General features: G+C 43.3%; 2 protein-coding genes across 3 annotated transcripts; one reads left to right on the top strand and one right to left on the bottom strand.

The window, feature by feature from the left end:
* Positions 1–283: 283 nt before the first annotated feature.
* LOC143476074 (uncharacterized) lies at positions 284–2,499 on the top strand. Of its 2 annotated transcripts, none has more exons than XM_076974049.1 (3): positions 284–988; positions 1,527–1,802; positions 2,143–2,499. In XM_076974049.1, the coding sequence occupies exons 1-3, from the start codon at positions 952–954 to the stop codon at positions 2,181–2,183; spliced, it is 354 nt and encodes a 117-aa protein (XP_076830164.1). In that variant the 5' UTR covers positions 284–951; the 3' UTR covers positions 2,184–2,499. The 2 variants fall into 2 exon arrangements, with proteins under 2 accessions (XP_076830164.1, XP_076830163.1); XM_076974048.1 differs by having other exon boundaries at positions 751–988; positions 1,527–1,811.
* Positions 2,500–2,833: 334 nt separating this feature from the next.
* glud1a (glutamate dehydrogenase 1a) lies at positions 2,834–14,186 on the bottom strand. Its single transcript, XM_076974045.1, has 13 exons — positions 13,603–14,186; positions 11,850–11,930; positions 11,693–11,748; positions 10,116–10,179; positions 9,420–9,514; positions 7,842–8,021; positions 6,179–6,316; positions 5,749–5,886; positions 5,426–5,506; positions 5,128–5,251; positions 4,317–4,408; positions 3,929–3,991; positions 2,834–3,793 (listed from the first exon to the last, which is right to left on the bottom strand). The coding sequence occupies exons 1-13, from the start codon at positions 13,997–13,999 to the stop codon at positions 3,674–3,676; spliced, it is 1,629 nt and encodes a 542-aa protein (XP_076830160.1). The 5' UTR covers positions 14,000–14,186; the 3' UTR covers positions 2,834–3,673.
* Between the last annotated feature and the right edge of the window lie 167 nt (positions 14,187–14,353).

Below are 14,353 nucleotides of genomic sequence, written 5' to 3'. Positions count from 1 at the left end.
AATATACCATTTGTCATTTGGAACATCTGAGTCACTGACTAAGGTACTGACCGTACCACACCTTTACCAAAAACAGACCGGTGGAGAGTTCCACCTGATCCGACGGAGGCGGGACCTCCCTCGCCCGCGGCTACCCCGAACCTTTCAGTACCTCTGAAACACCGTGTGCCTCCCAGTCCACGCTTGTTTACCATTAAACTGGCCACAGAGCACAGAAAACCAAAACATAGCAGGGCATTTTCTTAGACATGAGTGTGCTATCCACGGTGTCTATCGCCGTGTTGGTCTGAATGGAGGAATCCTGATATTCCAGCTGAGGGCGGAGTCACACCAAGCTGACAAGCATGTCACCTTCCACCCACCTGTAAAACATGCTCACCAAAACATAAACAAATGGCCAAATTCTCCATTTATTCAAAACCTTTTAACAACCACATTTGACAATGACCCTCCAAACAAATTTGATTACTTAAGGAAAATGATTTAAATTCACCATCAGGAAATAGGCTAGACACTAATTTGCAAATATAGTTTTACTCCATTGTTTACAATTGATTCAACCACTTGAACCCATTAAGAGAATGTTGATGTCAGTGGGTTTATTGAATTCAGAGCTCTGTGGGTGGATCTGCTGGAGATAAAAATGTCCTTGCCTCCCCCAGTTATTCAGAAACGGTACAACAAGTTAATTGTTTCGCAGCTCCTCACTGTACCTTTAAATAAAATTCAAGAACATGAATAGCTTGATACTGAGGCAGCTGTAACCAGCAAAACCAGTCTAGCTTGATTCTTCCAGTCTGAGAGCATTTTTCACTCCACCCCTCATCAAACCAGGCAAAGGACGTCTGGGTGTATGATAAGAGAGTGAGAGGGAAGACCTTCAGAAGCTGCTCACCTGTGTAGATCCACACTCAAAAACACTCTGTAGCCGAGGACTTGAATTCAGCAAACATGGACCATATAGTCAATTCTTGTGTTGACAAAGCAGGTGAGTGAACATGAGTGATCTTAAAAGATCTGAATGATTAGGTAGAACCAGCTTAGCCTGAGTGTAGGGATGGGTTTAGCCCTACGTTGTGTCAGGAGGATCATTTCTGTTTGTAGAGACTACTCTCTTGCCCACAACAAACTGGGAAATGTTTTAAGTATTTGTGAAGTTTTGTACTTTTTTGTGTAATTTACAGGTTATTATATATTAATATATAATATTATGTTATGTAATGTGTAATATGTTACATGTTATAAATATAATGTGTTTTTCCTACCTAAACATAAAGTGAGGAAAACAACCCTATACTGGCTTTGCTTGTTGTCTGCTGATTTCTGGTTTCCTGAAAGTTTTCTCTCAATATAAACAGAGTAGCTTAAAATTGAATTCAGCTTTGCTACTGTAAACATTTTCTTTTACATTATACCACATGAAATAACCAAGACCTGATAAAATCCAAGATTCTCTGAAGCATGATGTGCAATGCACAAATGTAACAGTCTTATACATTTTCACTATTCATGGTTTCTGGTTCTAGCTGCTGGAATCAAATCAAAGGTGAAATCAACACTTGGAGGTGGAAGTGGACAGAAGGCCCAGTCTGGGGGGTCTGGAGGCATGGGGGGCCTCTTCCCCTCGGCAGGGGACGGAGGCAGCAAGGGTGGGCAAAGTAAAGGAGCAGGAGGCATCATTCAGGGATTGATGTCATTTACCAAGGCGGAGCCCGACCCACAGCCCAACCCACAGCCCAACCCACAGCCCAACCCACAGCCCAACCCACAGCCCAACCCAGGACAGAACAATGCCGCTGGAGGTGAATCAAGTATGTTGATCCAAAACCAGACATTATGTTCAGGAGTGGTGTGTAGTATTGGAAATACATATACACGTTTTTGTGGCTTTTTGGCATCTATACGAATGACCGCTGCTGCAGTTAAGATAGGTGTAAGAGTACCAAAAACCCAAAATTGTTCCATAAAGTAGAATACAGGAAAAGACGAGAAATTTGTAACCCACTAGTGATTTTCTAATTTCCCTGGAATAAAACTTCCACTCTATTTGATACCATTTGTTCAGCATTTGCAAAATGAAGTGTGTCAGGGGTTAAAGGTGAACTGTTTACTACTGATAACATATGACTATTTTGCTTTCAGACAAAGATTTCGATAGTGCTGTGGAAGAGCTTTCATTCTAAGGAGCACGTCTCCAAGGACATTCATCTCTACACGCCACCAAGAACCAGCAATTCTTTCACTTCTATACTGTATTTATGAATGCACAGAAAACAACACTTAGCATTTTATAGATCCTAGATTATATTATAGCAACTATTGAAAGAGTTGTTTTTCCCCCCAAGATCAGTCACAGCTCTTCTTCAGCTCTTATGAACTGGGAGTATTTTTAGAACCTACATTCAAACACAAAAATTAGACTATGAAATGTTTATCATTTATATTTTTATTTGATCATACTTTTAACTATTAGCCAATTAAATCAGTCTATCATCTTAACCATTGAGTTTTTCTAATTTTTTATGTTTTGTATTGTCAGTAATGTATGTGATGACAACTGTTATGAATTTGACTTGTTGGAAGATGCATTTACCATAAAAAAATTATATAAATATTAACAGTGACAGATTCTGTGAAGCTGTAATATGAAATATCAGCTACTTTAGTTACAGTACATCTACACATTTTATGTCAGATTTAACAGATACTAATCTCAATACATCTCAAAAGAGCTCTCCAACGTAAATGTCCTAGGACATTCTCCCCTATTTTATTAATTTTTCTAAAAAAATCTAAAGTATTACTACTCATCACTTAAAATAACACCACTGCACACTTTTGTTCTCAGTTTATTGTTTGACCTTGTACAAGGTTTTATAAAGTCTCACCCAAAACAATCTAAAGCTGTTTTATATTCAAATATTCAGTTCTCATGTCAAAGAAAATAAAGCTTTTGCTACATAATTGTAAATGTATATTGCATAAATGCATATATTGCATAAATTCATATGCATATGCACAAATACATATATTGCATAAATTCAGCATGTTAACTATTAAGACAAGAGCGATATAGAGCACCAGAATTAGATTTCTTGTTCAAGTGCAACAAAAAACGTTTCTGTAACATGAAAAGCCAGAGAAGAGATATCTTCCATGCACAGGTTTCTTTACTGACCATCTGCATGTCACTTGGTGGTAGACATAATGAACAAAGACAAAAAAAAACCAGAACTACCGTTTAATAGAGTGCATAGTGGCATTAAGGCCGGGTGTTGTTGTCTGATATGCTCAAACAGCTGGTGCTAAAACATCCCTGAATACAGTTCTGATTACAGTTTAACATTTATACAAATGAAGTTATAAAACTAGCAATTTTTGGCATTTTCTGGCAAGGTGTTCCACTTGGACCAGGGTGAGGCAATGTCCTAAAGAAAGGCAGTGCTTTGGCTTCATGCACGGCATAAAAGCAGAGACAAGACAAGAAGACCGACTTCAGAGAAGAGCATATCTGAAGGCGGCTAAAGCCGTGTGTACGAGGAACAGTATGTGCGCCGACATATGAAATGTAAACATACAGGAGGTGCATGTGTTTGGTCTGTGGAGGAGGCAGGTGAGATGTAGTGTCTGCACACAGGAACAGGCAGATATAGGGACAGGCAGAGGTAGGCATCTATGTGAAAGTTAGCCCGGCCTCGTGGTAGACTTTAAAGACTTTCTCGATGGCGTTGACGTATGCCGCCGTACGAAGGTCCAGCCCGAGGTTGTACTTGTTGGCTGTGCGCATGATTTGCTGTGGGCCAAACAAAAACAAGGTTGATACAAGATATAAACATTGTAGACTTGTGGAGGGTTGGAATCAGAGGAAAAAAAGACAGTGTGAGTGAAGAATGCGTGCATGAGCCCTATGAAACGAGCGTCTGCTCACCCTGGCTGAGCGCTCCATGGTGTAGGCCAGGCCCGAGTGCACTATGTCCTTCTCAGACGCTCCCTGGGGAGAAAGTCAAATTTCGAACCTCAATCAAAATCATGAAAGCCCCAATCCGCTCACGTCGCATGGGGATGGCTGATGCAGCAGCAGGCTGCAGTGAGTTAATAGGGTCTTGTACGAACACTCGGTTTCCTACTGGGTCAGTAGCTGCACGCTGAACTATACCACTATGGAATCTGAGAGGCGCACTAGCGGCTGTACAGATGTAGAGACACACTGTGTGTGCCTGAGCCTTGTGTTTGTTTTATCTGTGTAATGCAAAGGAGCAGAACTGTATCTCGGTTCCTTCTATATTCATAGCAGGACTGTGTGACCGTGAACTCACAGCAATCCTGGCCTGGAACTCAGAGGTGGGGACCACAGGGATGGAGCCACCGTGCTTGCCAAACTTCCTCTCTAGACTCTCCTGCACAGACACTGAGGAATAAACACACTCAGACGTTAGTCCATTCTTTTAAAGTTAACGGCAAGTATTTCACAAACCTGAACCAGAATGCTAGACATGTAGAAATGTGAATTTTGTGAGACAATAAATAAGTAAAAAATTTAAACAAAAAAATAAAATGTTCCATGACCTCTTTTTTTGGCAAATGAAAGACTCCGCCATAAAGGGATGTGCATGTGACATATTTAGCATCATGAAATATCAGCAACGCCTCTGAGGCTCTTAACCAAGGAGTCAAGCACTCAGAGATGAGCAGAGACTGAACTCTGGACTCCTACAAGCTCTCTGCTGCCCCAGGTTTACCCGCTCCGCAAACAAGCACTGCAGTGCGGAGATGTGGACGAACATGAGCAGGCCAGGAGCGTGCAGACTACAGTCACGCCTCACAGCCCACTCTTCCTGGAAGAGCTCCACCATTAGACTGATGATAACGTATAGCCTACACTGCCGGCTCTGATGAAAAGCATGACGGTGCATTGCACACGTGCGGTTGTGTGTGTGTGTGTGTGTGTGTGTGCGCGTGTGTGTGTGTGTGTGTGTACTCACTCAATTAATACACATTACTTTCTTTTAGATGAAACATCCAGTAAAATTCTCAATAAACATCTAGAGAATAATGATTATTTGAGGAGCTACCCATCTTCTGCTCTCCACCACACATGAATGAGATTTTACACAGAACTGCACTTACTGAGGAGGTGGTAATTCGAGTCTCTCTCATATTTGAAGGTCAGTCTGCCATAGCTAACATGGTTGAGGTTCTTAAGCCACTCGAAGTAGGACACTGTGACACCACCAGCGTTCAGGTACATGTCCTATCCAAAACAACAGTTAAATCATCAAGCATGCCAAGGTCGCCCTGGTCCAGCAGTTTAGCTACAGCTTTAACATAACACACTGGATTCAGACAATCATGATGTTCAGACCAGAATAAGTAACACTCAAAAAGAAACACTGGCTAGAAAAGCTAAAATGAATGAGAGACTTACAGGAATCACCATAATATTCCTTTCAAGGAATATTCTGTCAGCTTCAGGGGTGGTGGGACCATTGGCTCCCTCCGCAATGATCTATTAGGAATGACAGTAACAGCACAGTTCAAGACAACAGCTTTAACGAGAGCTACATAAGAACTTCAGCTCATTCATCGTGTATAATGAAGATCGTAGGAATCGTAGTAATCTAGGTCTTAGCACACACTTTTGGAATTAATGTAAGTAAACACCCATTTTTAAAACTCAGCTGTGTGAAATACAAAACTGTGTCCAGCAGCACAGCTGGTATGGTGTGGGCAGTGAATGTGACCCCTGACCTTGGCCTTGACCCTGCTGGCATTCTTCTTGGTCAGTTGCTTCTCGCTGGCAGCGGGGATCAGAATGTCACAGTCGGCCTCCAAAATGCTCCCCTCATAGGGTGTGGCGTTGGGGAAGCCCACGATGGTCCCATGAGCCTGAAACGAATACATATCTGTTTACATCAAAGAGAACACTAATATAATTAATGCTGCATTCTTCCAACACTGAAGGTGCATAGAATTATTGATCTTCTCAACCACTAGGTGGCAGTATTTCAGCACAATTGTCCCTTAATGTTTCAAACCTCAAAACAATCCAAGGCCCTGTTGGCTGAAAGTTTCACAAAGTAATACACCCCTAGTCTATCGTTTTGGGCTTTATTAGGAAGTAGAGTAGTTAATGTTGGAGGTAAGCCCAAGTTCAGCTCTACATGCGGGGCAGACTCACCAGCTTATAGTCCTCTAGTTCCTTGGGGTCAATGCCATTGGGGTTCCAGATGGTTCCGTCCCACTCTCCCACACCCACGCACCTTGCTCCAAAGCGGTGCAGATACCGCATGGAGTGCAAGCCGACGTTCCCAAAGCCCTGTTTCAGAAATCTCGTCACTGCACAGATCTTCACAGAGCTAACAGTTTCACCTTTTAAAGCATCCGACTTTATTAATCATGCCGATAACTTGGATCAGGTGTTTAAGAACAAGCATTTATACAGAAAGGTGCGCATGATCAGGGGCAGTGGGGGGGTGGAAGGAGGGGTTGGGTTACTGAGAACCACTGAATCTGTGTCAGACCGAACAACAACCTACATCTCCAAGAATGTCGGCCTAAATCTTAGAGAATGACTATTCTGCTTATGAAAACACAGTCCAAAGAAAAACAAAGGCAGTCATAGGGAGTCTTTTGTATCCCCACTTAATTCACCAGCGCCACCTTGTGGAAACATTTGTAATGACCTCATGACTCATCACAAAAATATGACCTTGTGATTTCTAGAGACAGCAAGTCTGGCTGCCATTATAGCAACGTTTGCTTTGCAAACTGCAGCTTTCTAATAAGCTTGAGAGTAAAGCACAGTTCTCAAACCCCAGCCCTGCAGGGCTGAAAAAGACCAGGGCGAAAGCCTGCAAGTTCAAACGCAGCAAGTGCGTGTGGGTAAATCAAGTTCCTAACTATTCCTGTTTTGTCATCATCAGCTCCTCACCACTTTGTGTACTGTTCTTCCTGTGTGGCAGTAACCTTAGAGAGTGTGTGCTTCCTGTGAGACACGTAAAGTCTGCTTCTGTGGGCATACGGCATTCTTCCCAGACAGACCATGTCTGTGGTATTGGCAGTGGTACTGTCGAAACTCAAACTCCCAGAGACAAGACACAACCCTCTTTTCCAGCATCACCATTCAGGACCTCCAAACAATACTTGACACAGTGCAGAAAGTATTACATTGCTTATAAAACATTGCTTAAACTGCACAAGGAGTATTAGAAATGCAAATAAGCAAAAGCCACAGAGTAGGCAGCTCCTCTTCCTGAAAAGTCCTTCCTGAACTTTAGCAGGAACACTTCGTCACCACATCAGCCCGTTGCTGTTATGTTACAACTGCTTGATTAAGCATTATTTCCATTTTGTGGTACATGAGCAGCTCATAAAGCACTGACTGAATTAAACCTTCATTCCAAAGTATCAAATATTATGCTTGCATAATCCTGAATGTTTTAGCCCACTGAACCATGAAACCATTGAAAATGAAAACATAGGGTACATTGTGCTCTCTCTGCCATGTGCCCAAAGAGCAAACACATGACAAAAAATATAATTCAGTATACTTTGAAATGTACTGATTCATCTACATTACCTGCTGACCCCTAAGGCATAAACAGTGGCTCCTGGACAGCATCACCAATGTTCTGTTTGTGCACATCAACCCAGGCTTCCTTTGTTTTTAACAACATGGCCTCCCGCACTCTGCTGAGTTAACTGGCTAGGACCCCTGCTGTCCAACACCAGCCTCTTAAAGCTCAGGATTTCATAACCATCTGCAGGGAACAACCCCTGCATGCAAGCCACACCATATGAGGAGAAACGGCAGGATTATGGCTGCCTGCCACGTCTCGCACCTGAATGACGAAGGTCTTGTCCGCGACGCCAGGAGTCAGGCCCAGCAGGCTCATGTAGGACGCCTCGTTGACGAAGTTCTCGATGCCGTGGAAGACACCGCGGCCCGTGGCCGAGATTCGCCCATGGATGCCGCCCTGGCTGATGGGCTTTCCGGTCACACACGCATGGGCATTGATGTCCTGGGTGGGCGCCCAGGGTTAACAGGCCAGGGAAAAACAACGAGGAAGAAAGAGTGACAGTGAGTCTGAGAACAGGAAGTGAGGTCAAACATGAAGTGAGTCACAGGAAGTGAGGTCAAACAAGGCTGTTCAGGGTACACAATGCAGCTAATGTGGAAGCAGAAAAAAAAACAGATACTGAAATCTGGCACAAAAACATAATGCTGTGTGTCCACACCCAGTACAGAACATGTACAGTATATTGCCAGTCTCCTAACAGCTCAGGGACAAACCAGATATCCAGTGTCACAGCTGCGGCTTCAAAGCAGAGGCGTGCACATGCCGGGCCCAGCGGGCCTGCACCAACACTGGAAAACCCCTCGGCTAAGCTGGCTAGAGAGGAATATGGGCCTGGTGGATTTACACTGCACCGTCACCAGTCACTGTGCTGACCTAATTACGGCTAGTGCATTGGAAAGCAAACCCAAACAAGAAGACAACTTTCTCTTACACTGAATTGTGAGCCACTGAGCTTTTGAAGTTCATACGTCATTTTTTTAAATAAAGCATTAATAATATTGTACATTACAGAGAACTATGCAATCCTGTTCAAAAGGATGCAAATGTTGCATTCAGAACTTCATCACTGGTTTCAAAACATGCACCAGCTGCAGGCTTTCCACACCTACATGCAGGTTTCAGTGACTGTAGCTCTAATTCTCTAAACGCTCCCTCCCACTCCAATAAAGAAAGAAAAAAGAACAGAAACAAACTCAGCTACCCCTGCATCGGACCTACCCCTGCTACCATGGTAACACAGTTTGTCAAGTTCAGACTTCAAGAAGAGGTTAAAGAGCAACAACCACTGGTCTAAATCAGAGGGAGAAGTGGGGAAACTAAAACCACTGCGTTGGGCACTTTAAACAGATATGTGCATTTCTGTTGGGGGAAAAAGTTCTGAATACTTGTTCAAACTGCACACGAGGCCTGCACAATATGAAGAAATGTGGAAACATGTAAATGTTCAACACTATGATTATGCTATGATTTGTGATAAATAATGCATACAGTAATACCTAATTTGTGGGTCCAGCACATGTAATCCATAGATGGATGAATGTGCTTGCGAGAATGTAGCCAATCGGAATGCATATTCAATCTTATTGGCCTCTCTCCTGTAATGCATGTTAGCTGTGTGTGTTTTCTTTTAATCGGTCAGTACTACTGTACACAATAGATGAAAATGAGCTGATCTGCTACTAGATAAGATTTGCCTCAAGGATTATGTAATTATGTTAACATTTTCTCTTTTCCCAACCTCTTTCTCTTCTCTTAATTATGTCTATACTCAGTAGATCAACAAACTGACATCTCCTCTTAACGGTCACTGAAGGCAAATGAATGATGCCATTAACTTACATGGTGGCCCATGGTGTTGGCATAAGTGTCAGCTATCCAAGACATCTCTCTCTCTCCAGTGCTCATGTCAGGGGCAGGGACATCAATGCCAGGCCCTGAGAAAGGACACAGATGGGCCTGAAATATGCTCCTCGGTGACTCCTCCACTAACCATGCCTTTTTACATTAAAAAAAGATGGACAATACAGACTTGACATTGGACATATGGTCCCTCAGTTAGTCACTGATTTAGGGGTACATGCCAAAGAAGGCTCAAACCTCACCACTAACTAACTTTTTATTTTGGACCAAAACTGGAGTGTGTCCAAAATCGTGCCTCCAAACTCTTGCTTCTAAACCAGTTCCCAGGCAGTCATTACCAGATCCGACCAACGGCTTCTGATGTGGCGCCTTGCGCAATGACGAAGGGGGGGGGGGGGGGTTTGGTGGTGTAAATTATTAGCTGTGAAGATAGTCAAATGCGTGTTTTCCACTACGCCGGTTTAAAAAGTATTAGCGGCTCGCTAGGCTTGTAAACAAACCGCGCACCACGAAAATGTAGCAGTGTGTCGCCCCGTTTGTGCAGGTGAGCCCGTGGACCAGCTGGGGAGCCGCATGAAACCAGGCAAAGAGCCGCATGCGGCTCGCGAGCCGCGGGTTCGCCACCCCTGCTCTACAGCCTCTACATTCTGCAGAAACCTGTTGGTGAACTCTCACCGATAAAGCCCTTCTTGGCCAGCTCAATGGTGAATCGCCTTGTGATTTTCTCCAGTTCATTGTCCTAAAGGAAAAATAGAATTGAACAATGATTGTGGTTAAGTAATCATGTTACTAACTATTTATAAAATGTAATAACATGAAAACAATATTTTGCTCAAATTAAACTGACAAAGAATCTGAAAATGTAAAATAATAGGTATGTTCCACACCAAAGCTTGGGTTACTTGGGAAAATAAAATTTAAATCTAAATATTTTAACAACATGACAAAAGTATGGCTTTTGATCTTTGAAAGCCTGTGCTTTTTAGACACTAATTTTTAACTAATGACCAACAAATTTAAGATTGAGTTAATATGATATTTGAGAAAAAAGAAAGAAAGAAAGAAAGAAAGAAACAACGCAACAAAAGTCCAAAACAGATTTAGTTTTTATCCAAACCCTTGCATGCCAATGGTGCCAAAGGGCAGTTAGATACAGTAGTGGCAAATGGGAAATGGACAAGCTGTCAAACAACTGCTTTAAGCACTAAAATCACACGGGACACCATGGGCTATTCTGAAAAGCATTCATATAGACACAAACGCAACAGGGCATTTGGTTTTTCATGGTGTTGTCACTTTAACACAACAAGAAGGCTACCTGTCACACCCAACTCCGCCCTCCTCCCTTGTCCCGCCTTGTTTCCCCGTTGCCATAGTTCCCTCTGTCTGTCACGCCCCGGTCCTTAGTTTTTCCACCTGCTTCTCGTTTCTCTTCCCTGTTTCAGTGTAGTTTCCCCTACCCTGTCCTTCGTTGTCGGTCCTTGTTTGTAGGTTTCCCGTTCGTCCTGGTGTTAGTCTGCCTAGCCTTGTTCCTACCTCCTTGTGTGTTTGTTGATTCATTGTGGTGGCAAGTAGTTACATATCTCTCTCTTTCTCTCTCTCTCTCTCTCTTTCTCTCTCTCTCCCTCTCTCCTCGTCTCGCCTTCGCTCTCCCTTTAACTCCTTGTTATTCACGTTCAGTTCGTTCCAAGCCTTCCTTTATGTAGTTTTGATCCCCTGGTTCGTCGCTTGGTTCTCTTGTTGCTGAATGTTATCCGTAGTTCTCATGCCTGTCTTCCCGTTGTAGCGTCGTACTTCGTGTCGTTTTCCCTATGTGTTTACCTGCACTATTCGTAATAATGTTTAAATGTCTCTGCCTAGTCTTGTGCCGCGTTCTTTATCCCGTGATCCATCATGTTCTATGTATTTGATCATCTCCGTGCCTGTTATGTTAGTTAGTCCTTATTCTCTGGTATTGCGTATGTATCAAATTTTCTTAATCATTCTTTCGGTTAGTTTCATTCCGCTTATGTTAGTGTTTTGTTTCCCTCGCCGTAGTATTGTCCGTATCATGCTTTAAGTTGCATTCCCCTCCGTTATATGTTTCCCCATAGTACGGTTACGCCCTTCAGTATTGTTGTGTTTCCTTTAATAAACATTCTACTTTGCAATTGCGTCACCTCTGCCCAGTACAATCATTACACTACAGTTACACTTTTTTGTTTAATTCAAAGCATGAACAGAGCAATGTTTTTCACAGAGGGACTACTCACAGAGTAATTCTTGGTGTTGATTTTCACCCCAGCTTTAGCTCCTCCAAAAGGCACATCTGTGGATGGGTCAGGTCTTTATGAATCACATGCACATAAGGATAACTGAATGATGACACAAACACTGCAGTTAAACACAGGGGGTAAGAAATACACTCACCGACAACAGCACACTTGTATGTCATCAGTGATGCCAGAGCTTTGACTTCATCAACGGACACTTCTGTACTGTAACGGATACCTGGGAACAGATGGAAAATATGAATGTTTCTGCAGTTTAAGCACATGTATCCAAGATGAGTGCTTGATCGTGAGCAAGTGTCACTTCATCGTAACTGTATCAAAAGCCGCTCTCCATCTGCCTGGGCAAAGTGGTCCTTTCACATTAACCTAACCAGTATGATTCTACCAACATACTGGTTCTGTGGAAGCATAATTAGGTCTCTGACGAGGCAGAAAGTGGAAAAAGGAATAGATGTGTAGGTCATTCCCAGTAAGGAGCCCATTTAAAGATCACTGTATATGTTTAGAAAAAAGCAATAATTCAAACCTGCCTTAAAAGTCCACAATGAAAAGCATAATAATGTATTGTATGCTATTTCATTCAAGTAGTGTTAGATGATATGGTTAGAGTCTGAGGTTTTTAACGACCTGGGCATGCTCTGCAAAAAGAACTGCAAAGAAAGGAAAACCAATGGGCAGAGCAGCACAGAACCAACACGGATGATGACTCACTCCCTCCACTCCTCTGAAACCCAGAAAATCAGGGAAGGTCTGGGTGTGGCTGAAGAAAAAACAACTATTGCGAATGTGCCTTCATTTAAAGACTTTTGTTTAACAGCTTTCTGACATAGGAAACTTGGGGGAAAAAGTTTCAATATGTAAAAGATGTGTTGCTGAATATAATTACAAGAGATCATAAGAAACAAACTTCTATAAGCCTCTATTTTGTGAGGATTTGGGGATATCAGGTGTAGGAGAATCTTTATAGGAGATGATCTCTACACAACAAGGTGTGGAGTGGATTATCCTCCTTCAACTAACTGGCACCTAGTGCAGGAAGGCAGGGTGTAGCCACGTCAAGATATAGTATAACAGACAAACAAAGAAGAGGATTCCCATCATGAGTGGCTGGGTCTCTGTTAATACTATGGATAAAGCCTCATTCAACAACAAGCCGGACACCCAAACTTTCTAGTCATCCAGTTTGTTTTCATAAAGAGATTCTATTTATTGATTTTAACATGTTTGTTTTAAGAGTACACTGACACAGGTATTGTTAATAATGGTGTTAATGTGAATGTGTTACATGTTGGTTTATAAAAGACAAAAAAATATCGCAAAAACGAGCTAAAACGGAGATGCAGGTTCAAGACTGGTGACATTCTCGAGCAGTTAATCACCTGACAGCTAAAAATCAATACTGAAGATTCTCATTCCGTCCACATGTCAACATATGTGCACCCATGTTGAGGCCAGGGTTACCGGCAGTTACAATACTGACTGGTGCTGTAACAGATCTAGTAAAGCATCTCAAGCCTCGTCATTAGATATAACCACACAATCTATACAGGGATACATTTTATGGTGTTCAAAAATGTTCCACGGAGCAAATGGAACAAAGTTCCCACATGACAGGTTTATGGCCGTGTTTGGATATTTTGCCTTGAGACATGAATAAAACAGATCAAAAACACACAGCAGACAAACAAACATCTCGACAACACAGAAAGGACCGGACCGGCTCGCTGCGTTCCTGTTAGCGGTGAGCTGCACACACTAGTGAGCCAAGCGAGCAGCCAGGGAGCCACGCACGGAGACACCAGCTAGCTGAGGGAGCGAGTGGGACACCTACTGTAACCCACTTATTCAACTTACGTTAGTGCACTGAGGTAAACGGGCTGTTTTCCTACCTCCTTTACACGGGGTCCTGTGTTGGCTGTGCTGGGCCCGGTAGCCCTCGATTATTTCCCACTCCCCGTTATCTCGCTTCAGGGGGAAGGAGACGGCCAGGACGTGGTTACACGGCTTTATGATCTTGAGGATCCCGCGTACTCGGTGTCTCTTTTGCTCCGGCGTTTCTCTGGTCTTCAGGTCTTCCACGAGTTTGTCCTCAACGATGGCGGCGCCGCGGTCGAAGAAGCCCTCGACCATCCTGAAGAAGTTGGGATCGTCGTCTTTCTCGGCGGCCTCGCTGTAGCGCCGGACCCGCGGCAGGGAGGCGGACGCGGGCAGAGCCGCGTCGACACATCCCGAGGCCAGACCACCGCCCGCTCCTCGAGTGAGTATTACCCCCAGATACCTGTACATTATCCCTCAAGACTGGAACAGGAAGGTTATATTATCGGTGAGGTCCCGCCGTGTTCGTTAAAGGAGGAATAAACGTCCACTCAACCGACACCGGACTGACAGTTGGTCTCGTCGGTGTTCGGTATTTAAAAAGCGAGCGTGCGGGATCCCCACCTCGCGCGCGCAGGGAGGTGGTCCAACATCATGGACTGCAAATGGCTCGGGTGTTATCTAGGAGTCATTGCACAAAGTTCATAAAATGATTTTCCAGTTAGATAAAAGAATGCTACTAATAAAATGTTAACTCCATTAAGTTTAATAATTTGGCCAGTTTGTTCATGTACCTGTCACTGCCTGTCAGATATTTCATATGTG

This window comes from Brachyhypopomus gauderio, chromosome 15 (assembly GCF_052324685.1).
Source record: "Brachyhypopomus gauderio isolate BG-103 chromosome 15, BGAUD_0.2, whole genome shotgun sequence".
Taxonomy (NCBI): Eukaryota; Metazoa; Chordata; class Actinopteri; order Gymnotiformes; family Hypopomidae; genus Brachyhypopomus; species Brachyhypopomus gauderio.
Note: the sequence above shows the minus strand (reverse complement) of the source record. Positions and strands in the feature narration are given on the sequence as shown.

Coding starts and splice junctions, on each gene's coding strand:
- LOC143476074 (XM_076974048.1), top strand. CDS start 952: ATGGACCATATAGTCAATTCTTGTGTTGACAAAGCAG. Junction 989..1,526: donor TTCTTGTGTTGACAAAGCAG/GTGAGTGAACAT, acceptor TTCTGGTTCTAG/CTGCTGGAATCAAATCAAAG. Junction 1,812..2,142: donor TGCCGCTGGAGGTGAATCAA/GTATGTTGATCC, acceptor TTTTGCTTTCAG/ACAAAGATTTCGATAGTGCT.
- glud1a (XM_076974045.1), bottom strand. CDS start 13,999: ATGTACAGGTATCTGGGGGTAATACTCACTCGAGGAGCGGGCGGTGGT. Junction 8,022..9,419: donor CCAACACCATGGGCCACCAT/GTAAGTTAATGG, acceptor GCGCCCACCCAG/GACATCAATGCCCATGCGTG. Junction 4,409..5,127: donor CTCGAATTACCACCTCCTCA/GTAAGTGCAGTT, acceptor TTTATTCCTCAG/TGTCTGTGCAGGAGAGTCTA.